Source organism: Plutella xylostella, chromosome 15 (assembly GCF_932276165.1).
Source record: "Plutella xylostella chromosome 15, ilPluXylo3.1, whole genome shotgun sequence".
NCBI classification, from domain to species: Eukaryota; Metazoa; Arthropoda; class Insecta; order Lepidoptera; family Plutellidae; genus Plutella; species Plutella xylostella.
In genome coordinates, this window is record NC_063995.1 from 3066140 (window position 1) to 3091246 (window position 25107).

Sequence of the window (25107 nt, forward strand, 5' to 3'; positions counted from 1 at the left end):
CAATACCTTCAATAGCATCTACCGTGATGTTTCAAATTGGATCTTCTGTCTTCGATAGAATACTTACCTATTATACATATATGTCTTCGTATTCTGTCGTATATTATTCTCTTATGCCATTCTACAAATCCTGAAGCAAAGGTCTTCAACCAATGCATCCTCCCGGTGGTACCGTTTGGTGCAGATAGAACTAGCTGTATGTACGTGGTCCTGTTGAATGATAGCATTTAATACCTAAAGTACCTTGTAGGTAGTTAGGTAAACACCTAAAGTCGATTAAGTTTGGGTTGAAGAGATAATAATATTAAGTATCCATCAAAACACACAATCCACACAAATAGGAGCACGCGTTTAGTTAGAGTAGTGCAGTGCTGTATGTGTTTGGCCTAGATTCAAGGTTATGGCGCGTAAGACTGCGTCTTACTTTGGCCACAAACGCTGTCTAAAATCTAGTGCGTTCATCGCTCCTACGACATAACACAACATAATGGACGTCAAAGAATATGTCTGACGCAATAAAATTGGCTAACGCGGAAGACACTTGTCTGACCCTTCTATTATAATGGTGTCACGAGATGTCCCATCACTATTTAACTCCTATAGGTACCTACCTACTTAGTAAGCAATTTAGTAAAAAAACTGATACATACAAGTATACTTAACTAATAGATTCTTATTTAACTATTTCAGTTTACTTAATTAAATTATAAAGATAAAATACTAAATATAAAATATAATAGAGGAAATAGACAAAATTGCGGCAGGAAACACTGATCGTGTTGTCATTAAGTGCAGGCACCAGGCAAGTAGGTATGTGTAAAAAAGGCGGGTGGTACATACCTACCTCGCTTAAATTAGTTTAACAGTCCGTAATAGTAACAATCAATGAAACAATCAGTGGCACTAACCACTTTATTGGTGATCACGAATAATCAAGGTCGCAATAATATTAATTAACTACCATGGTTTATTCATTTGTTCACACTTTCAGATTTTCGTAAAGTATCTACAAGACCTAGGTAGTTAGTACCGACCACCTAACTACACTAGGTACCTACCTAGTTACCTAAAATGCCAACCTAGGTGATGAATATCGTGTGAGGAACCTATTAGATAAACAGGAAAATGATCTATCGATCAATTAATTGCCCACTTTAATCAAAGTTGATAATTAAGTGCATCATCGTTGCAGTATAAAATAACTACGTAGACGTAATAAATTGCAACACTTGAATGTTAGCATTGGGAATTAGGCTGGAAAGTTTAATTCGGCCGTCAGCAGTTGGGCGCATCCTTTCACATTGTGCCGATACGATAACACAAAACGTGTTCAAAAGACGATTATTCGACCGCGATAATCTGATAACGGATTGTGGAGATCACACAATGATCCATTGGAATCAATGGTTACAAAGGGCCGACTGAAATTGAAATCTGATTTGTTTAACCACTGAAGCACGAAGCCCGGCAGTGATCCTTTGTATCAGGATGGAGGTCATAGGTACTCTCCCGTCGTATATTTTCCGCGAGCTTCCGCAGCCAGCCACATGCGTCAACTGCGCAGCAGACAGAGCGGGCCGGAGAGATGTTTGTTGTTGTTGCCGTCTCCGTCCCGCACCACGCTTCTTTGTTTTGGCGATGATATAAAGGCAAGCGGTGAACGCCGCGCTCGAATTTAGCAGAAGTCACTCGTTGACCAAGGCGCCTCGCGTTTCGGAGTAGCGGTGCTTGAGTTTCCCAACTTTTCCGGTTGTGAAAGCATTTAAGTAGGCTAACTAGTTAGTGAGAGCAAATCCTGATTAGTGACCTTTTGGACAGAACAAGGAGTTGTGCAGTGACTTAAGTGTACAGTGGTGCAGTGATGAGGCCCCCCCAGGAGTACGATGGTGCGCCGCTGCCGGCGGAGGCCGAGGCGCCGGACGCGCGGGCTCCTGCCATGATGATCTGCGCGCGGCTGGCGGGCCGCGCCATCATCAGGGTCGTCGGCCGCTGCGAGGATGCACAGGAGAACAGAGAACTAGGTAAGTAACTACGTCACATTACATTACCACATCTGTGCTAAGGCACTGATTACTGATAGCGGTGCTTTATCTCGGTTCTGCATCTAGGATAATGCCCTGAAAATATGTTAATTGTGACTGTGACGCAGAACAATGGTTGTATGCTGATAGCTAAGTGTACGTAGCAATTCCAAAACACAGCACATCCACATTAACCAAACATATTAACTGCCAGTCAGCACGATTATTGTTAAAATTTATACGGTACCTAAGTACGTAGGTATTAGTTATATAGGTGACTTTGGTCATTGTATTTATTTATTCATAGTAAATAAATCTAGGTAATCTACCCAACTAAGATCTGCCAGATACTACCAAGGTACCTACCTAACTTCTGTATAAAATTAAGGGCATAAAAGTAGGTTGCTTAATCAATAGCTAGCTAGCGATAAGATATGTTAGACTTTATTACTTATATTGGTATCTGCTGCCTACCGTAAAGGGGAAGAATGAGTAGGTAGGTAATTACCTAATAGTATGAAGATTAAATAGGTAGGGACGACTTACCCTTCGAGAATCGTCAATGAAAATATACCACATCTAAGTATTGCAGCAAAATCACTAATAATTTGAAGACCTATGTCGTTAAGTACCGACTGTTATTATGCCATAGGTATCTAACACTCTATTGCGTATTGCGTACAACATGATAAATGTAGCGCTGCGAAGATTAACTAGGTATACCTACCTACTAGGCACTTAAACCAAAACATCATCCTATTAATTTGGAATATAGTTAGTTATATGCTAATTCTATTTTATAGACTACTATGTTAATGTAAATCATAGATATTTAAGTGCCTAGTTGCTGTCAAAGTTAAAATCTCATAAAAAGTGATTTCTCGGTGATAGTCCGCGGCTATTGCGAAAGTTGGCAAGGCCATCAGCCAGCGCGACCGTCTCATAGTGGCCTTTGTTACGTTAGATTAATTTTACACCTATGTCTTTAATTAGTTAGGCAATAGGATTGCACCGGCCCAATTTGATGTAATACTGAGTGACTGTCTTAAGAAATATCATCTCTAGATTTTAGTTATCATGCCTTCCTAGCTGCTTATAGTGTGATAACTATGATCTCGTTACTAAAGGTGAAATCCCTAATTTAGGCAGCTTTTGCTAATCGGGATAACTTGTCGATTGTGAGACTTAATAAGATAGTTAGTTAGTTGGTTACCAAAAAAAGTTTTAGCGATAAGACCGCCTATTGTACCTAGGTATAATAAATTCATAATTTCAACTGTAACGTAATTAATAAGTAGGTAGCTTAGTTGACATATCTCTGGTAGGTAGGTATAGGTACCTATAAATTACCTACCTAAATACTTAGGTGGATATTGGTGTTTGATCAATAAGTAAAAGTAATTTTACTTAAGGAGGTACATTGTATTATTGTATTAATTTATACACCACCTAGCTTGTCTATTATTCTCACTGGAGTCCCGGAAGACTAAAATAAGGCGCACAAAGAATGCATTAGCTAACATGCGGAAGCGACATTTCGTACGCAACTCTAGCGTGCGCAAGAGTCGATACACGGACTGACAGACTAAGGATTGATTTAGAACATCTCTCCATCTATATAATGTTACCAAGCTAAAAGAACCGCCGGCACACGACTTGCTGGCCTTAACGAATCAATTTATTCCTTTTATAGACAAAACAAGCCGAAGAAAGGTCACTGCCTGTTGAAGTTGAAGCTTAGTTAGGCACTTCCTTACACGCGCATTGCGTATGTCAGTGATTCATGGTTCAAGTTGTAAGGTTGAAGCTGTAAGGCTTACTTAACTTACATGTAAAATTTAAGAGTTTTGATTTAGGTACACGGCGTATTGGGTAAGTAGTGATAAATAGTCCGAATAGAATAGAAAACTCGTAACCTTAGTGAGCACCACTAAAATAAACTTACAAGATACTTAAGTACCTAAAGTTAGTTACCTTACAGACTAGGAACAATATTCCATTAGGCGGCCTTATCACAAAGAGCCATGTTTTACAGTACAGGCGACCTATATACAATGTCTAAGCATGCATTAAATTTTATTCGGACTCAAAGACTCAAGTTTAGACCAAGAGCCAAGAAACATACCTTGGTATGGTATGAGACTCCCAAATTCCACCTCCATTATTGATCATCACGATCACCCCATAAATGATTCTATCCTTAATCCAACGTTTTTCAACCGTTGCATTTTTATGTCATCGAGGGTAGTGGTCAGAAATGGGTGCCTATAGGGACTCATAGCCAACCTATTGTTAGAATATTCAGTTTAGAAGATTCAGAGGTAACTCGAAAATCGTAGCTCTCGTTAGAGAAGTGGTAAATAGGTACTCATGTTCCTTGGAAGCAAGGATTACGGACCCGCGCGCTTTGAAAACTGTTACACAGAGTAGAAATTAATCAGCTGATTCGCTATTTCACTGACGTATACGTTGTCAAATTGACAAAAGTAAAAGTCAGAAAAGTTAGTTTTGTTTACGTAGGTTTATTTATTTTTATAGCGTATTTTTAATATCTTTGTGTGAAAACTCGCAAATTCCAAGTTGGTACTTGTATTTAGCTTAATATTCCCAGTACAGTGATAATATTTAATGATTAAAACTACGCTTTGAACATAATAAAACTAATCTAATTTTCTGGCGTAGTACCTAGATAGTAAGCTTGCGATTAGCAACTCTATTCTAGCTATAAATAGTCTTCTACCGCTAAACAAGCTTTCGAAGAACGTTAAAATAGTTTTATGTGAGGTGTTCTAGTGGCTTGTATCCGCGACGTAGTTATTGTGTGAATCAGATTTGAATATACAAAAACCATGGCTCTTGCAGTCACAAGGGTGGTTTTAAGATGTGAAGATGCACAGGAGACTCAGGCTTTAGGTAACACTTTCATGACTCTATCTTAATTCAAGATTCGTGATGTAATGGTCTTGTAATATGATATCCAGCACTTTAATTTGTATGCTATAAGTTCCAAAAACATACTTCTTGTACTGCTGTGCATTGTGCTGTAATTCTTTCATTTACTTATTACTTTATAAATAAAAGCTTTCAATTTTTCAAACATATTTTATGAACTAAATAGAAAATGTGCTTACAAGATATGTGTGAGTCACTTAAATATCTTTTTAGACACATTTTACATTTCCGTATTTTATTAGTATGTTTGTTGCGATTTTGTTTAAGTGGATTTGTAGCTTCCTACATGCAGTCTGAAAGTTGAAGGCTTAGGTCTTACAGATATACAAATATGTAGGGATAATCTCCCACATACTAGTAAAAGAAGATAAGGAGGACTTTACATGAGAAATCAAAAATACAAACTATTTAGAAAATTCATAATACAAGGATAACTTTCAACTCGAGGAGTGAATGTAAAGCATCTTTGTAATGTGCATTCATTCTTTCCTTTATGGCTGTTCTAACCAAATTAACTAACACAGATGTATTTTTGCTTCCAGATTTATCAGAATGCCAGTTGATGCAAGTGCCAGATGCGGTGTACCACCTCATGCGACACACAGAGCTCAAGAGCTGTGATCTCAGCGGAAACGTCATCACCAAAATACCTCCCAAGTTTGCAGTCAAGTTTAGTTTAATCTCAGGTAACTATTTAGGAACTATAATGTATTTATTTAATTCACTGACAGAGAAATACTTTTCATAGCATGAATGAATTAAGAGTGCAAGAAAGATATCAGATTGATTCAAATTGCAAGACTGTTTCGAAATTTTCCCTCTACACTTGTCTTTGATAACACTCTAATTTGGGGACTTTACAGTGCTTTTCTACAATTTAAATTGCATTCCTTACGTTTTTTTAAACTGAATTGTTAGAATACAAATCAGGTTTTATTTCCTACTCTGGATGTTGGAATATTCTGGTCTAAAACTGCAAGAAAACTGCTGATGCTTCTACAACGACAACAGCAAATGACTCATCAAAAACCCCCTCATTCCAGAGCTGAACCTGTCAAACAACCAGATGGCGCGGCTGCCGGACGAGCTGTGCACCCTGGCGTGTCTGCAGCGGCTGGACATCTCGCACAACAGCTTCGTGTCGCTGCCCCCCATCGCGGCGCAGTGCCCCAGTCTGCACACCGTGCTGGCCCACCACAATCAGATTATTGGTACGGTCAGGTGCAGATAAACCTGACCCCCCTCTCATAGTAACAATGCTTCTGAGGGGGGTCAGGTTTCTCTGCCCCTTACTGTACTTGATTTTGTTGTTTATAGTGACGACAGGTAAAGTGTCATTTTGTGGCTCTTGTTGTTGCAAGTACACTTTTGTACCATGTCAACCGCCTATTCACTAAAGTAGAGAAGTGTATAGGTAGTTACGAAGCTGACTGTACTTACATTGTATAACTCAGTTAAGCTCAGTTCGTACCTACTAGGCGCAAGGTGATGTTAGTAAAGATTGCATTCAGACCACTCTGACCACAATTTATCCTAACTAATATTATAAATGCGAAAGTAACTGTGTCTGTCTGTCTGTCTGTTACTCTTTCACGCCAAAACTACTGAACGGATTTGAATGAAATTTGGTATACATACGGTCCAGACCCTGGGAAAGAACATAGGCTACTTTTTATCCCGGAATTCCCACGGGAAAACTATTTAAGGCGAAGCGAAGCGCGCGGGAACAGCTAGTAGTCTATATTTTGTACTTTTCTCATGAATGATGCATCGGGCTTACATACCTCCTCTACCTCCACAGTACATATTATTCTATGACAGTACCAATGTTAATAAATTGTGTATTTCTTTACAGAGGTGGATGTGGACAGACTGGCCAGATCTCGCGCCCTGGAGTATGTGGATCTCAGTGACAACCCCATCCCCCCAAGAATACACGAGCAGCTCAAGCAACTCTCCAGACCTTCAGTCTCTGTCTCGGAGAGAGAACCAGAAGAATGGGAGGATCTCATTGGTTAAGCGTTAACCAATCATTGAAGACTATGCATTCAGGGCCAGGTGTAACCCTGCAGGGATTGGTGCAATATAATGCCAAATGATTTTTACAAATAAATTGTGTCTGGCCCTATCTTAGCTGTGATTTATCTCTGTACAGAGACCAATATATGGACATGACTCTGATTAAGTTGTAACTATATTGTGAATAGAATAATGTTTAGATGATGTTTTATGTATTGTCATATTGAGATTATTATTCATTTAATATTGTGTGTATTGCTTTCTAAATTGAAGTATTTTTGTACTTAAATCCAAATGAATTCAATCATTCTAATCAGTATTTACAAAATGATATTATGGTTGTTGGATTTTTATTGAATATAATAAAATTTGTGAGATGCTTAGGTTGTGTACTAACAGAAATATATTGAATGTGCTAGTCCATCTTTATGAGTACAGAAATGTGTTTCTAACGATATTTAGTTCTTAAGGAACTTAGGGTAGCGATATTAAGATTAATGTACTTAATTACAAGCTTGCAAAGACTGTTAGGTGTGCAAGTCTCAGTGATTATTATGAGAGAGTATTCAAATAAATAAAATGAAAAATAAAATGTGTAGGTTCAGGAATCAGATTTTATCATGCGAATAACCTACGTATAAAATTTATTTCAATGTGTATTAATTTCAAATTACTATATTTTTTACAATACCGACCAAAGTAAAGGTCATTGTAGTGTGTATTAATAATCAATATTGGTATGTTGTGTTAAATTCAGTATCTATACTTACCTAACGAACGGTTGATTGACTGATAAAGAGTATTGTTTAAATCCAATTTCATTCTACCTGTTTGATGTTATTTAAGTCTTTTGATGGTTTTTAAATCAAATTATTGACAAAAGAAATAAAGAGCATTTGGTGCGATCGGAAAAACTTTTATTTTATTGCTTTGCTCCACTGAGAAAGGTACAAATGTCACCCAGCCAGCCTTTATTAGTATCCAGTTATACGGAAAATCTTTGCTCACCTTCCAACTAACTCCACACTAAGTTAATTGAAATAGCTGAACAGTTGTACCATTTTCCCAGACAATGTACGGTAGAGGAGGGTTGGTCAATAAAATAAATGGTCAATTCAATTACATATATTTTTATTTTATAGAAAACATGATAATAAAAGTTCTTAAGAAATAATATATTAAGAAGTTCATTTAGTGATTCACGCTCATGCTATTGCATTTAATTTATAATTTAAAATATGGGCTGTTGTAACAATAGAATTTTACTCTGAAAGGGTACTAAGTAGGGTCTAAGTTCAAGGGACCCATACCCAATACTCTACCCGTATACTAATTAATTGATACGAAATTGAATTTAAGACCACCCAATTCTGTACATAAAAATAATATATCTTGCAATTATAATTATACTTAATAAAATATAGTGGTTGACCCCTTTTCGGCTTACAACACAAGATTTGCAACACGCTAAAATAATTTTAAACCAAGTTAAAATGAAGTCTAGCATACTAAATTAAAAACGTAAACTTATAGTGAGATCTAATCTATAACATCGAGTCTAGCTAAATAGTTAATATCTTACATTTAGATAATAGTCAAGGAATGGGTAGCTTGCTTTCGGTATTAAAACTTGTTACTCTTGGTTATCCTTGACCATACGAGTTAGACCTAAGTGTATTGCACCAAGTTATTGCGTCTACAATAAGTATTAAAATGCATTTTGTAAAGTATCTTCATAATTGGGTTCCGTAACAATCTCTTTTTCCACTCCATGTAACTCCATACTACTAACCTAACTAACTCCACCCAGTAACCAGTATAGGTGCTATGCGGATAAAGAAACATGGAACAAAGTATATGGTGGCCATTACATAACTAGCAGTATAGAGAGAGGTACGATAAGAGTGAGATGGCATATGATTCCGTCGGCCATTCACAGATGCGTCCATTATCCGCACAGGTTATACAATTTTTTTTAAAGAATCTTCTGGTTGGTCAGTCAATCTCTACAGCTAACATTGCTCAAGTTTTCAAACATCGTACATATTTTTAGTTAGCTACCTTTATTAAAACACTCTTAAGTCGTACCAAATAAATTTTCTTTGTTTGTATTTCTATTGAGCTCCACCGACTTTATTTTTAGTCAAAGACTTTTGAACATGTTTCGCCGTATCTCCATTAACGTTATCAGACTTGGAATATAAATATTTTGCAAAGTGTGTCTCCTCTACCGGTCCGACTTTCCTCGTTTGTGACTCATCCACAGAAAAGTTCGATATATTCTGTGACATATTTGAGAGAGTTGTGACTTTTCTAGTTTTGTTGTAAATTTCTCTTACTTCTTTTTGTTTGTTAGTGGTTTTTCGCAAGCTCTCTGGTAGTGCGTCGGACTTGAGTTGCACCAGCGTCGTGTTGACCACCGAGCAGTCAATCTGCATGAGGGTCACGTGGTCTCGAGCCATTGAATCTGAAAACAAAGGAAAGCCACATTATGACAATGTAAAACAATTGCCGGTTGTGATGCCGTTGTTCTTATGTTTTTTTCTACCAGTACAGTCTCTAAATTCACATTTCTACTAGTTTTCCTGTACCTCCTGTAGGTTGGCTGGTATAAAATTCTTTTAGCGTTAAGTTCACCTCTTGTACACTTTTATGCCATACATATTTTGAGCAATGAAGTATTAGGAAAACCCTACCTAGAAAAATATTTTTGATTAGCTTTTGAATTGCATTCAGTACCGTAGTCAAATAACAAGTCCTCGAGTCCAGCGAGCATCTTTCGACAACTGTAAATTATGTCAAGATGAATTTTCAAATGTCACTAACAACAACAAAAGCGCAAACAACTCACCATTGCCAGTTTTAGCCGGCAGTATCAGAGCCATCTTCGGCGGCCTCGTGTCGTTGTGCGACACGGCCGGCAACAGCAGATGCTCTCCCTGTCCCACTCCCACAATATAGAACGTATCATCACGCCGATGCAGCGCTTGAAGCAGCGAGCTCCACTCCCCAAAGTCTATATCGAAGTCGACGCTTTTGGGCATAGGCTTCGGGTAGACAGTTTCGTAGTCCAAGTCTATGTCCTTTTGTCGTCGTAGTCTGCGTAGTCGCGACTTGCCGCGGATACTCTTGCCGTGTCGCGGCGACGTCAGGTAGTCGATGATGTTGGTGTCCAGGTGCAGTTTGTTGTACAGTGACTTGTACACCTCTATTATGTCATCTGTAATTTTAATGAAGAAATGAAATCGATACATATATTATTCAGCACATTATTTAATTTGAATGACATGATGATTTATCAAAGTCAAAGTAACATATTATTTGTGCTTGTGTATACTATTTTACTGCGTATAGTTTATCAGTTGTACCTATAGTTTATTTAGTAGCATAGGATACTGGCGAAAAGTGTAGGTGCAGCAATGAAGCAACTTCACGTAATATATTATTTTGCTCAAGGCGCGATTGTGTATGTCTTCTTATTACTCATTACAGTATAGTTTATTCACCATTAATCTTCTCATCACCGAGCACGGGTCTCCGCCGTGGCGAGTCGTAGGTCCAGTTCAATGTCTTCCCGCCGCCGATCCAGCGGTTCAGCTCGCCGGCGATGCGGATGCTCTCCGTCTTGTTGATGCCAGGAGGGTTGACACTGAATGTCGTGTTAGTGCAGTCTGGGAGGAATGTTGATGCGTTTGTTGGTCGCTCGTCGTCTGTTAAGAAAAATAAAGGATAAGTAGAAGGAGTTAAATGACTATAAAGGAGCCTAGTGGGTGGATGTCCTTCAGCATCATGTTATGACATTCTTCAGCATCGTGTTACTATTGGCAGCAACTTGTTGCAATTTGGGCGAAATGCCGACATCCGTACATAAAGTTGCTGTATAATCAGCTAATATTTCAGTGAATTCTAGCAATAAAAACAGTGAATTCTAGCAATAATAACAGTATAATGTAATACCTGAAATAACTTCTGGGCTATCTTCATTCCATAATAAATGCCTGGTGCTCCTGTGTGGAGCGGATGGGGCAGCTATTCTACCATTATTCCACCTGAAAAACGTAATTACATGGTTAACTATTGGAATAGCTAACATAATGAAAACATCAACAACAACAGGTTGAAGTTTTACTAGATAAATAATTTTGTTAGTGATAGACAGAAAATTACTTACCCGAGGAAGTTAAAATTAAGTGAGACCATAAAAACCATGGCAAAGAGAACTGCAACATTCTTCTTTGGTAACAGAAACGACGGGTTCAGCCGAGGCACCTGAAACAACACCATTGTCATTAAATAACTTATAGCTGAACACAAAAGAGTAGAGATTAATGTTTTTGGAACTAAACAGATTTAAACCTGGCAATAAAAAAAACTTGAGATTTGTGCTCTGTTTCTATGGTTTGAATGTCAAACTCGCCCTGTTCCTGTATAAACAAATCGAATTTTGCTTAATTTTGGAGTTTTGTGGATTGTTGAGTTTGTTCACGAGGTGAAAATGAATAAAACCATTCGCAGCGAAGCTAGACAGATGATTTACAGCGTTTACCTACGATGTTTGGCGGAGAATGAGGCTGGAGAAGTATTGGTCAATATATACGATGTTTATGAAAGAGCAGCGTTTTATACTGGTGAGTAGGTTCTTAATTTCCAACCATTAACATACATTGCTTATATTTCTTGTAAAAAACTACTATTTTGATGTAATAGAATGCCTTTCAATGTTTATTTGTTATTCTTATAGAGGTTAGAAAATACTAGTGTCAAACGTTACATGACATCAGGGTCTGGATGCTACTGTTGTTAAAACATCAGGTCTAGATACTTTTTTAGTAACCCCCGACTCAAAAAGGGTATCGATAAGTTTTACAGCTGTAGGTGTCGTCGGTCTCTCCGTGTTAGAGTACCTATTGTAAAAATATGTAAGAGTCGGTATAAATTCCCCAGACATAATAATTTGCAAGTAACTGCTTTTCTAACCAATTAAATAATTTGTTCCAGGAAAATCGGTAAACACAGTTTTAGAAGAATTGCCGGGGCACATTTGAACTTTATCCATTTTTTATTGCATGTTAGTTTTAGCCTTACTCAATACAGTTTTAAATTTATTTAATTTTTATTGAAAGTTCAATATTGTTTAAATTCTCTTGAATTGTAACCACTACCACAGAATAATAACTAGTACCAGGTACAGAAGTCCATCTTCGTAATGGCTATCAAAGAAATATGACTCCATCCCATAAGCAATAAGATCTAATTTAGATCGCGCTCCACCCGCACACGTTTTTATTTACTTACCTACCAATTTATTTTTGAGGGAATATGCGCCTTATTTCACTTGACTACGGTGCATAATAAGTTACACGTGGTTATACGGATTGAAAAAGAAGCCACCTTAGGGTTGCCTCAGCACCACAGACTACAACGTTTACTAAGCAACGGACTGAGTTTGTAAAAAGAATGTCATGATATTAAAACAAAATAATTTGAATTTAGAATACAAAGCTATTCCAAACTTTTTTTCTATTGGAAATAACCAGTAAAAACAATGACAATTTCATAGTTAAGATATTTTGAAGTACATAAAATATGTATGAATCTAAGTACCTAAAACATTTAATTTTGTGAAAACATGTTTTTTTTCGTTATAATTTATATTATGGATATAATTTATATTATGATACAGAACGTGTTAGTTTCGTTAAGCACTAATCCCACTCAGCGCACATTTTATAATCGATTCATTCATTAATACATTTTGAAGGTAGTTGTGTCTGTAAATTTAATACTTTAACGAAAAAAAAATTGGAATAGACTTTGTTCAACATGGAGAAAAAAAGGGTTTGTAGTTCGGATTAATTTCATTTCAAATAAGGAACGTAGAAGAAATCAATAAAATACTAAGTAAGATTAGTTTTAACTGTCAGCATCTTTTGGTAATCTAAAAAAAATTAAATTTGGATCACGATCCGTATTTAAGCAATTAAATACGGCACAGTATTTTTTTGCTGCTTTTTTTTTCTTTTTATGTCCATTTTTCTATTCATAAATTTTAATAAATACCTAAATACGACATTTATAAACTACTACGAAATAGGAACAAATAGCGCGCGCGTGTATCGTCTTCCGCTTGCGGCAGCCGACTAGATTTGCCCCCTCGAGGCGGCAAGCGCCAGGCTGGCGCCTACGCCGCCCACGCGCGGAGTGACACAGGCCTGCCACTACTTTAACCTTTTCACCTCGAAAGAGGAACGGGCCTGCGTGCCATAAACACAGGTTTATTTTGAGCCTAGCTATGGTAGCAGACACCTCTCATATGCTTTGTTTATAGTTTAGTTATAAACTATTGTAAACCGTTTTTTCCTGAATAAAGATTTTTATTATTATTTATTATTATTATTTTCCTGAGCAAGAAAAAACTGTAATAAAATATCGATGTGTGATACTATCACTTTTCTCCTATAGTAATTACATAATGGGATAACCAACACGTGTTTCAGTGCAAAAAAACATTATGAAATACACAATGAAATAAAAGTTACAGTTGATTTGATTTAATGAAATTCATTCAAGACTGCCCCCCTCTCCCCTACTTATTTCTTCTCTTTAACATAAACCTCCCCAAAAAGTGGCATTTTATAATTAGTAAATATTTGAAACATTTCTCGTTTTGTTTTTTTCTGCTAAAGTATCGTGATACTTTTGTCCGTTTTCTATACTATAATAGTGTGGCCACTTTCTTAGATTGCCACGCCCTCAATGATTCTCTACTCTTTTATGTTCAGCTATATGTCACGCCTTTAGTGCATAATGTTTAGGGTAAATATTATTGTCTAAATTAGTTGGAAAAATATGTGGGTCATGTCCATGTGATATTACATTTACGAACGATAGCGTAGCGGGCACCTATGGTATGTTACGTCACACCTCCAGAAGAGGAAGGCTATACAGGGTGTTGCAAAAAAGGTATACTAATCCGAAACCTACAGCAACTAACATATTGTTATATCTAAGCAAAAAAATTACATTATGTCTTTACTGTACCTTCCTACTCCGGCCGCCCGTATCCAACTGATCTCTCAGCAGTTTGTTCTCGAGCCGCAGCCGCGCCACCTCCTGCTGAGCCTCTAGTAGTTGCTGCTCTAAAGCCGTCACGTATTCCTTCTTTTTCTGACGCGACTGGCACGCCGACTCTCTGGAAATTACAACTGTTTTGGAATCTGGTGGAATACTGAGATACTTGGCTTCTCAAGCGTAATAGAATAGCATATGTTTCTTTATGTTTTTTGTTGATAGGGGGCAGTCAGTGAAGTCATTATGTGTCGCATCCGTCGGAGATCTTTTTGAATGCGTTTTTTGTTCAAAATGATACTTGAAATATTGATTAATTAATCAAATCAATTTATCAATTCAATCAAACCAATTTTTATGAATAATTTAATTTGCATGCCAATGTTTGTAAATACTGAGCTGTAAAACTAAGGTTAACTTTATGATATATTGTTTACCTGTTTTTGATCATCCTCTGCTGCTTCTTAAATGCCTTTATTTCAGTTTCAGTGAGGTGAGACAGGTCGTAGGGCGGGCTCTGGGAGCCGTCGTCGTGGGATATCACATTGTTTTGTACTACTGGTACATTTACACTATTGCTTTGGGGTAACACAGACTTAGGGCTTATAACTAAGGTATTTGCGACTGGCGACGACTGTGGAATAAGATAAATTTAAGGTTATTTTATGCAGTGTGCAATTCGAATTATTATATAAAACATACAGTTTCGTTAGTTGCTATTTAATTTTGTACCTAGTTAAACTCACAAATCGTAATGTTTGAATGAATGAATATGCATTTACTAAGTTTGACAAGGTACAAAAGTGTATTGCTACTAATGGAGTAGACTACTGTGAATAACACACACTCACTCACTCTTGATGGCTCGTTGACCCAAAGTGGATCTTGGCCTCCGCTACCAAAAGACGCCAAATCTCTCTGAATAACTGATTGGTCATAATACTTACATGCAATTTAATTTCCGTTTTATTGGATAAAGGCAAAGGGGATATGGCGATTTTAGGTAAATTTGCATTTTGATTCTGTGATAGTACAATGCATTCAGTTCCACTTTTTAGTACTGTTGCCTTCTTAAGTATATTAGGCTTTGTTTGGGCTCCATTGCTCCGGTCACTCCTAGTTTTTAAGTTTGGAACACATCCATTGCTTGTATAGTTCTCATTGATAACTCGAAAAAATGCATTTTGAACCTGCTCATCTACTGAAAGCATAAAATGTAGGTATAAAACAATGACATTATAAAAAATATTGATATGGATTTAGATGTATTGGTTAGAACTCACAAACATAATAATATTAGTATTTCTAAAAATTACCTTTTCTATTAATTAAATTGGATGTATCTACACAATCATCGGATATTAATGTATCATTATAATCTTCTAGGTTCATGCCCTGCAATAATAAGTGAAAGGAATAAGGAACAATATTTATTATTAAATTAATATAAGGGAGTTGGGAATTAAATGGTGAAAGGGGATCACACTGGCATGGCACTACTTTGCTAATTTTTTATTTTATTTTATTTTAAGGCACACAAAACAGGTTACAATCATTATAAATAAAAGTGTTATAAAAAGTATTTTGTTCTAGATTATTACCCAAAACATGTGTACACAGCATGATTAAAACTAGAAACATGTTCTTAAATATTAAATTTTAACAAATAAGTAAATACAGGTAATAAGTACATATTATATGACCTAAATTTAAATTACAAAAAAAGATATTTTTATTGATGATCGTTGAGGATATTTAGAATAGATCGTCGATAACGACATGGGTTAGAGTCAAATATATCTATGTTATGTTCATTGGATAAAGTGTTGTAAGTGCGACGCATCCTTACTAAAGGATTATAATAAGAAGTATTATTTTTGAAGACTTCAAGTGGAAACAAATTTGGCTTACGTGTTCTAAACTGAGTATTAATTTTCATTGACGATAAAAGTGCTGGTGAATCTATTCGTGAATGGATAATCTTGTGCAAGTACATAAGGTCACATTGTGTAATCAAAGTTAACCATATAACCAATAACCACTCTCGTCTCTCAACTATCAAAATAGGATCTTTACGAATAGCAACGTGGAACATAAATGGGCTGGTATCTAGCCGAAATGAATTAGAATTACTCATCAAAAGTAATAAACTAGATGTTATACTTATATCTGAATCTCATGTCACAGATAAGACAATATTCAATGTTAAAAACTTTTCAACGTACTTCACCCCCCACCCTGATGGTACATCACATGCCGGCACCGCAATATTGATAAAGACCAGCATCAAACACCATGCTCTCCAACCCTATCAAAAACACAGTATCCAAGCCACATCCATTAGAATTGAAGATACTTCGGACTACTTAAACCTATCTGCAGTTTATTGTCCACCCAAGCATAAAATTAAAGAGGAGCTATTCACTGACTTTTTAAATTCTCTGGGAAGCAGATTTATTGCTGGAGGTGATTTCAACTCAAAAAACACCTACTGGGGATCCCGTACTACCACGACTCGGGGACGCGAGCTGAAGAAGTGTGTGGACTCAAATCATCTTACACCCTTATCTACTGGTGAACCAACGTACTGGCCAACTGACCCAAATAAAAAGCCTGATCTATTAGATTTCTTTATATGTCGAAATATATGTCAACTTCATACTCTTGTCGAGTCATGTTTTGATGGATCCTCTGATCACACTCCTGCCATCCTAACACTGAGCTCAACTGTTATAAATGTCGGCTACAACGAGACTTTATGTAACAAGGATACAGATTGGGACAGCTTCCAAGATTACATAAATGATAATATTGACATGCACATGCCCCTTAAAACCAGTGAAGACGTTGAAACCGCATGCTCATACATCACTAACCTTATCCAAGTGGCAGCATGGAAAAGCTCACCTGAGGAGAAGCCTAATATACCTAAGCAGAATATCCCTCTTCATATTAAAAACAAAATACAAGATAAACGCAGATTGCGTAGAGTTTGGCACGCCTCAAGGCACCCAAGCGATAAAGCAGCTCTAAATAAAGCATCTCGTGAGTTAAAGAAGATTCTACAGGAAGCTAAAAATGCCACCGTCAATCACTATGTTACCTGTCTATCGGCCAAGGGCGTACCCAGGATTTCAGCTAGGGGGGGGCAGCTCATACCTGTTTCAAGATGATGTTTGGTCGGGTATATAGAAACGAAAAATCGTGATGTTAAAAATGTGATAGAGAACTAATGAGAACCATAATTTTAATAACATTAACATAACATTACGGTTATAATGTTTATTTTTTTATGCTTAAAAAAAAACTATTCGGCTGTACCATTTTAAAACATAGTAAGAACCATGAGACAAAATGTTCAGGAGAGCCAAAAAAAAATATTTTCACTTCATTTCAATACCCTGGTAAAACTATGATCATATCTGAACGAATGTCAGCTTAAAAGAAGCGGCAGAAACTTGGCTTGACATACAATACTATTTCATTTAAATATGACTAATATTGTTGCTGTAATGCACAAAAAAACACAAACTAGGTTTTAAATGTTTGTTATTCACCCAAATTTATTTTATCACCTTCAAATTATGCTCCTTCAGAAACGATACACATACGCCAACGAATTATCCAATCATCACAACATTTTTTAAACGCTGTTTCCAGAGTCGTGTTTAGTACTCGCGGCGATTTTTCCTTTTTGTCTTCCATCGATTGTTAGTCAAAGACATGTTGACTGTTTTCTTTGACTATCGTGGTGTTATGCACTCGGAATTATTGCCAGAAAGTCAAACGGTAGGAAAAGAATATTATTTGCGGGTTATATAGAATTTAATACAGCAAATTCGACAAAGAAGGCCAGATTTGTGGAAAAAAAATCTATAAAGATTTTCACCGCGATAATGCGCCTTCGCACAAGGATCAACATTGTGAATAATTTTTTGGGCACAGACTCAACAAATACCATCGAGCATCCACCATATTAACCAGGTATCACGGCTCTAGCTTCTTTTTTTCCAAAACTCAAATTACCACTTCGAGGCACTGTTTTCAATCGATAGAAGACAAAATCGGAAAATGTAAGGAAAAATCGCCGCGAGTACTAAACACAACTCTGAAATATGCGTTTGAAAAAATGTTGTGATGAATGGATAATTCGTTGGCGTATGTGTATCGTTTCTGAAGGAAGGAGCATACTTTGAAGGTGATAAAATAAATTTGGGTGAATAACAAACATTTAAAACCTAGTTTGCGTTTTTTTTGTGCATTACAGCAACAATATTAGTCATATTTAAATGCAAGAATATTATTGGTTTTTGGACATTAGAAATCCCATACATATTTGACGACTGCAAAGAAAAAACCAACTTTACTTACCAGACATAAGGAAACGTCTAAAATACAATAACATAGTGGAAGCTCTATACACTTACATATACTGTAGATGTTATTTTCTCCAAATTATATGCTTTAATCCTAGATGGCTCTGATTTTCTCGTCGAGAGCGGAAACTAGGTTCACAAAAATTTACGTTTATTTTATCTTCTAGGGGGGGGCAGCTGCCCCCCCCTGCCCCTACCTGGGTACGCCCTTGCTATCGGCCAATGGTAAAGGTGAACATTCACTGTGGAAAGCCACTAAAGGGCTGAATCAACCCCAAATAGCAATTCCACCAATAAGATCAGGAACTACCTCATGGGCCCGGAGCGATAGTGAAAAAGCAGAAGTATTTGCTAAACATCTCGCGTCAGTCTTCCAGCCAAACGAAGGGGAAGAAGATACACTGATAGATGAAGTGCTAAATCAAGACTTTCAACTGGACCTACCATTGAAACCTACATCCCCGAGAGAAATCCATCGTAGAATTAAAGAGCTGGAAACCCATAAAGCACCCGGGTTCGACCTAATCACACCTAGAATTATCAAAGAACTGCCTAGAAGATGTGTTGTATTCCTCGCATGTCTATTCAATGCTATCTTTAGAACTCACCATGTACCGAGTATTTGGAAGGTATCTCAAATCATACTAGTTCACAAAAATGGGAAGCCCACCGACAGAGTCGACTCTTATCGCCCTATCAGCCAGACGCCGATACTATCAAAGTTGTGGGAAACAATTCTCCTTCATCGCCTTTCATCTACCTTGGCTAAGGAAAACATTATCCCAGAACACCAATTTGGATTCCGAAAAATGCACGCCACAATTGAACAAGTCCACAGAGTATACAACGTGGTTCGGCAATGCTTCGAGAAGAAGGAATACTGCTCTGCTGCATTCATTGACATTCAACAAGCATTTGACAGAGTTTGGCACAAAGGTCTCTTGTACAAAATCAAGACACTCTTACCTCACTCATTCTATCCTATCTTATCAGCATACCTCAGTAACAGACTATTTCAAGTCAAACAAAAAGAAGCAAGATCAAGCCTCTATGAATGTAAGGCAGGTGTCCCACAGGGATCAGTCTTGGGCCCAGTTCTCTACAACATCTTCACCTCGGACATGCCCCAGACTCCGAGAGTAACTATAGCCACATATGCTGATGACGCGGCATTCCTATCCTGTGATCGTGAACCCGAAATTGCATCACTAAATCTGCAACTCCAGCTGGACCAAACAAACATTTGGCTTAAGAAATGGCGCATAAAGGCAAGTGCTCAAAAATCAAACCACATCACGTTCACACTCAACAGAAGGGACTGCCCTGGTGTCAGATTGGGCGATGCTACTTTGCCCCACTCCAACTCTGTGAAATACCTTGGATTCCACTTGGACACACGATTAACCTGGAGCAATCACATAAAAAAAAAGAGGGATGAACTGAACTTAAAATTCAAGAACTTATACTGGCTGCTGGGTCGACGGTCTGTTCTTTCAGTTGACAACAAACTTCTCATATACAACAGCATCCTGAAACCAATATGGACTTATGGGATTCCTCTATGGGGGTCAGCTGCCAAATCTAGCATAATGTGCTTACAAAGGGCTCAAAACAATGTCCTAAAAGCCATATGTAACCCACCTTGGTTTATAAAAACAAGTGAAGTTCATGATTACCTGGGGGTACCGACAGTACAGGAAGAAATTGCTTCATATAAAATGAAATACAAGCTCCGACTGGCAAATCATCCCAACTCACTGGCTTCTAATTTGCTAGACCCATCTAACCTGACTCACAGGCTCAAGAGAGCAAATGTGCTGCATTAATAAAGGGGTACTCTGACAATGGTCAGATCTCTCTGAACGTCAATGATCTTTCCACAAATCTGATAAAAGTCGGGCGACTGATGGCAGATGCAACAAGAAAAAAAAAAAAAAAAAAAAAAGTTAACCATAGATTAGTAATGAAATATGTTCATACACATTTTTATATTTAGCCAAGATTAATGGAGAAATCCTAAACCTTAAGCCAAGTAAACCTAGGCTTGTGTAAAAGATATTTACCTCAATTTTGATGACTCCATTTTCAATGGCTACAACTGGGCCTTTTCTTTCTGATGGCCACACATTAGTAAGTGGTTTATTATTTGATAGTATTTTGTAGTTGACAGCGTCTGAAAGCGCAAGTTATTCATACAGTTTGGAAAGTTTCTAGGATATTAAAGGAGCACCAAGATAAATATCTGTTTGCTTATTGAATTATTACCATTTTTGAGGATGAATTTTTCAATATCTTCTAAGTTCAATTTAATTTGCGGTTCATCATTGATCCACTCCACAGGGGACTGTGATGACTGCCTCTCAGAGTTTGTACTAGAGCTGTAATGGATTATTTCATTTAGTAAACCAACATCAAAACATGGTAAAATGGTATTGTAGTAATAAAAATTACATAACATGATATCACTGTTTGTTATTATCAATTTATAAACACAATAACTAGTATTTTGGTAACCATATCTTACTTTTTAGTGTCATCTTCACTGCCTGAGTCAGAGCTGCTGCTCTCTGTCGGAGATGACTTGATGCTCAGCACTGGAGAGACGGGAGGCACCAGCACCGGTGCTGCATCAGCCAGGATCTCACTCGGTGAAGCATCTGCTGCATCCAGGAGTGAGGACCATTGGTACTCTTTACTTAACTCGTCTAGGATATTGTCACCTGAAATTAATATCCATTACAATATTAGTTGAAGTCATAGTTAAAAATAAAATACATAGAAAAAGAAACTGTATAGTTTAGGGTGTTTTCTTACTAAAAAAAACTAATCTGAATAATATTGAATAGAAAAATATTAAATGAGAACATAGAAATTTTAAAATTAATATCCCAAAAAACCTGTAACTATTGTCTAGTAAACGTAAACCTTTTTGAATGATAATAATTGTAATTAATTTAATATGTACAGCGGAAATTGCGAAGAACTTATTGCAGATACTTTATTTACAAAACATACAGCTGTTTGTAGTTTCATCAAGCAACAGAACTGAAAGTTTTCTGAAGGGCATTATTACAACCGGAGTAAAGAGGGGTTATTAACATTATGCAGCTGCATGAATCGTGAGTCGTGACTAACTTGGCACGTTGGTATCTTTAAAAGCATGGATTATAAATAATGAAAAACAGCCGGATCAATATATTTTGAAATTATGAATAAATGGGACATTTAACTAACCATACAAAAAGTCTTTATTTTCAAGGAAAATTTCTTCCTCCATTGGTGATACTTGATACTTTATTTACTTGTATTTTACAAGAAAACCTTAGGAAAATACAACACAAACACATTTCTCTCTACGAATCACATTGAATGAGGGGAGGGGGGGAGGGAGGGAGGGAGGTATGTCAATATGTCAAATACAACCAACACAATGGCATCACAGAGTATACCACCTGCTGCTGCTGCTGTGCTTTCATCTCATTCCATCATGCATACATGAACATAAAAGCTGCTATTGCCATATTTTCCAGTGGGACCGGCCCATATTTCATTTAAGCTGCGCGCTGCACTTCGTCAGCCGCGTGCTTCTGCAGCTGCTCCATGCTGAGCTCAGAATAATAATGACCTAGCGCTTGTTGTGAGGTGAGGTGAGCCAATTTTTGATCTGTGAATGAAACAGCTAATCTGTGATGAAAAGTCATAATTATATTTTTTTTCGATGCAGAGTTTGTCGATTTTGATTCGATCATTGAGCGAATATTTGCGAATTTTAGTTTTTTCGTGAATTTTACAGTGATAAAGAATGAAAAAATTATGGAATAACCTACTTTATGTTGTAAAGTTGCTTGTGAATTAATTTCTACCATTAAACATTCATGCTTTCACTAAATGACCTCAAATAGAGAATTGCGAAAATGTTCTTCAGCGACGATCAAGAAGATTATATTTTTCGCCCTCAACTGCATTTAGACTCCAAATGGCTAAATCCTGACCTGCAAGAGTCGTTCCAAGATCCTGATGTCCTCTTCGAGTTGTACAATAGTCTACTGCTAGACCGAGAAGTGTATTTCAGCGCCGGAAATGGCCTAGTAAATAGCGCTGGTGTAACTTCCAGACTGGGGGACAGCGGAAAATATTATTGCGGCTTACGAGTGAGTAATTACTGGATGCTGCAATAAAAAATACATAGTAACCATAATTAGTTATATCCATCCTGTGGCTAGAAAAATTGCTATAAAAATAAACAAGAAACCATATTCATTCAAGCTGTCAGTAACAAAGTTTTTGTAAACTATTTTTTTTATTAGATTTTGACCTGCACCTGCTGCGATGGCCTCTGTGGCCCGCACTCAGGCTGTGCCTGTGCTCCATGCACGGAGCTGGCAGAGGACGAGCAGCTGCGCCTGGCACGACACTGCCGCCTGGCACCCCGACCCGCACCCTCACAAGTCATTGATGACTTGAAGTGGAAACAAGATCCTGGTAAAAAAATATTGCCTACTTTTTTCCCACTGCTGGGCAAAGGCCTCCCTTTCCCCTGGTAATATAATATTTGAATAAAGTGGGTAGTTAAGACCGTAGTAAGTGGGTGAGAACAAAGGCTGTATTAGAGTGAGCTTGGTGTGAATAACCTCACACTTATTAGAGTGTGAGTCATTGTCTGCAAAGTTGGATCAATACAAAACTTCTTTGTATAAAATATTTAATTAAATTATGTACACTTATGAATGTATGCTCTAATATATGGAACTTGGATTTATTATTGGCATGCATGCAACTCTCAATAGAAACATATTTTTTCTATTGAGATGACAATAGACATATTTTTGACAAGAGACATATTTTTCTTACACTAAAATTCTATGGCAGGTCCAGAGTGTCTACAATCTCTACTGGAGTCTCTGGTCTGGGACCAGAGGATGAGAGCAATAAAGGCAGTGGCATCCAACTCCTACATATGCCAGGTCCGGGCATTTATGGCCATCTACCATAGACACCTTGTGGCTGTCATCAGGTAAAGACAACTATGATTTAGAAAATTATATTATTTTATTTGAATTTTTTTAAATATCATTGTTTAAATTTATGCCCTTTTCTATGTTTAGTTCTTTTCTTACAACGGTTGTCTGGAAGAGATCGCTTTTAGCGATAAGACCGCCATTTGTGCATCTCTGTTATTTAAGTTAGATTTAAGTTTTTTTATGGTGTGCAAATAAAGATTATTGTATTGTTTAATATAATATTTTTTCTTGTTGCAGATATGGCGACAAACTAAGTGAGCAAAATAAAAACTTGTTAGAAAATAAAACAGCACAAGAGAGTGGCTCTAAGTTGACGCTCAGCAGTGCAGTGGCCACTCTGGACAAGTCTTCTGATGTTGCTGGTGCTGCTGAAGATATGCCTGATCATTCAGAAAGGTAGCTGAAACATTTTTTTTCTTTCTGAGCACTATAAAGTTTCCTAAGTACTATTGCAAGGCGAAATAATAAGTTAGAAACACCAAATTTTATCACAAAAATCTCAGTACTACAACCCGCGCAAAGTTTCTAGACACCTGGCCCAAAAATCTACCCCTCCCCCGCTTCCCCGCGCGAGGCCCCGCTCTCGTCCTTTTGTAGCGTTAGCAAAAGTCTGTCGCAATTTTATCGAAGAATTATCAGACGATTAACAATAAATATTATTTATCGCATACTTTTTTGTTACTACTTTAACAAGTAGGTCAACTTGAATACTTATAGGTATAAACAAATATTTATAAATTTTATTACAATATAACAAAAGTCAGGTAAGTATGTTTTTCGCATGCGGGTTTTTAGAAAACCAGAATAATTTCAATTATCGGAGCGCTACATGTATATTATGGCGCCACTACACGTCCGCGGATGCATTCGCGTACGTGTGCAGATGCATCCGCAGACGTGTAGTGTTTACGTTCTCGCAAAATTTCCATTAAAACTGCGCAGTATGACGAGGTTTATTATTTTTTTAGCCCAGCTAATTTATAAAAATACTGATAGCAAAGAGGAAGAAAATAAATATTTTTGGTAATATCGATATTACTTTTTTTGCACTCAGTACTAAAGACAAATGTCATTTAACCCAGGTGTCTAGTTATCTCGCCCGCCTTGTACATAATATTATGTATGTATATTAAGTATTTACACTCTTTCCCATATCCCTGGTTTATATTAGGAGCATGTAACTATGACAAAGACATTACAACAAAACATAATTATATTTTACCTACTGTATGAAGCTGGCATGTTTTAAGATTACAACTACCTTTACCCCCAGCACACTAGGCCTCGCCCGAGTAGGCGCGCGCGCCGCCCTCCGCCTCGCCCTATCCCTAGTCCGCCGCGCGTGGCGATGCGGCGAGGACGCAGACGTGTGTTCCGCTCTACTCCGCGACGCTCTGGACGCGGTGCGAGCGCTGCCGGACGCGGCGCTGTATGCGGGCGCGGATGTGAGCACTGTGCCGCGCAGCCAGAAGATCTGGGCGGAGGTGGTGGATAGTGCCGCTAAGTTCCTGCATCAGGTTGTTAATGGGTGAGTTGATTGGGAAATATAGTTTTAATTGAGTTGATAAGCTTGACTTATTTCGTTTATCGTAGCTCCTATTACTGATATGCTAATTTGAAATTAGTTACAACACCATATTTTTATTAAAA

The 25107-nt window shown here is 37.3% G+C and overlaps 2 protein-coding genes across 4 annotated transcripts; one reads left to right on the forward strand and one right to left on the reverse strand.

Moving 5' to 3' along the window:
- The first annotated feature begins 1662 nt into the window (after positions 1 to 1662).
- Positions 1663 to 7906, forward strand: LOC105397275 (leucine-rich repeat-containing protein 57). Of its 2 annotated transcripts, none has more exons than XM_011569290.3 (4): positions 1663 to 2021; positions 5516 to 5659; positions 6017 to 6184; positions 6829 to 7906. In XM_011569290.3, exons 1-4 carry the CDS (start codon positions 1862 to 1864, stop codon positions 6990 to 6992), a joined length of 636 nt encoding a protein of 211 aa, XP_011567592.1. In that variant the 5' UTR covers positions 1663 to 1861; the 3' UTR covers positions 6993 to 7906. The 2 variants fall into 2 exon arrangements, with proteins under 2 accessions (XP_011567592.1, XP_037964179.1); XM_038108251.2 differs by lacking the exon at positions 1663 to 2021 and adding an exon at positions 4558 to 4934.
- Positions 7907 to 8432: 526 nt separating this feature from the next.
- LOC105397273 (cyclic AMP-dependent transcription factor ATF-6 alpha) lies at positions 8433 to 21806 on the reverse strand. 2 transcript variants are annotated; one of them, XM_038108250.2, is made up of 13 exons: positions 21671 to 21806; positions 20961 to 21156; positions 20702 to 20814; positions 20500 to 20609; positions 15377 to 15455; positions 15008 to 15258; positions 14498 to 14694; positions 14034 to 14184; positions 11164 to 11261; positions 10950 to 11041; positions 10499 to 10702; positions 9844 to 10212; positions 8433 to 9459 (listed from the first exon to the last, which is right to left on the reverse strand). In XM_038108250.2, the coding sequence occupies exons 1-13, from the start codon at positions 21711 to 21713 to the stop codon at positions 9107 to 9109; spliced, it is 2256 nt and encodes a 751-aa protein (XP_037964178.2). In that variant the 5' UTR covers positions 21714 to 21806; the 3' UTR covers positions 8433 to 9106. The 2 variants fall into 2 exon arrangements, with proteins under 2 accessions (XP_037964178.2, XP_037964177.2); XM_038108249.2 differs by having other exon boundaries at positions 15008 to 15261.
- Positions 21807 to 25107: the final 3301 nt, after the last annotated feature.

Excerpts from the sequence above, each read along its gene's own strand:
- LOC105397275 (XM_011569290.3), top strand. The coding sequence starts at position 1,862 with ATGAGGCCCCCCCAGGAGTACGATGGTGCGCCGCTGCCGGCGGAGGCC. Across the intron at positions 2,022-5,515 it reads ACAGGAGAACAGAGAACTAG|ATTTATCAGAATGCCAGTTG; the intron begins GTAAGTAACTAC and ends TTTTGCTTCCAG. Across the intron at positions 5,660-6,016 it reads CAAGTTTAGTTTAATCTCAG|AGCTGAACCTGTCAAACAAC; the intron begins GTAACTATTTAG and ends CCCTCATTCCAG.
- LOC105397273 (XM_038108249.2), bottom strand. The coding sequence starts at position 21,713 with ATGGAGGAAGAAATTTTCCTTGAAAATAAAGACTTTTTGTATG. Across the intron at positions 15,456-20,499 it reads ATGGAGTCATCAAAATTGAG|GGCATGAACCTAGAAGATTA; the intron begins GTAAATATCTTT and ends TTATTATTGCAG. Across the intron at positions 14,695-15,007 it reads AAACGGAAATTAAATTGCAT|TCGTCGCCAGTCGCAAATAC; the intron begins GTAAGTATTATG and ends CTTATTCCACAG.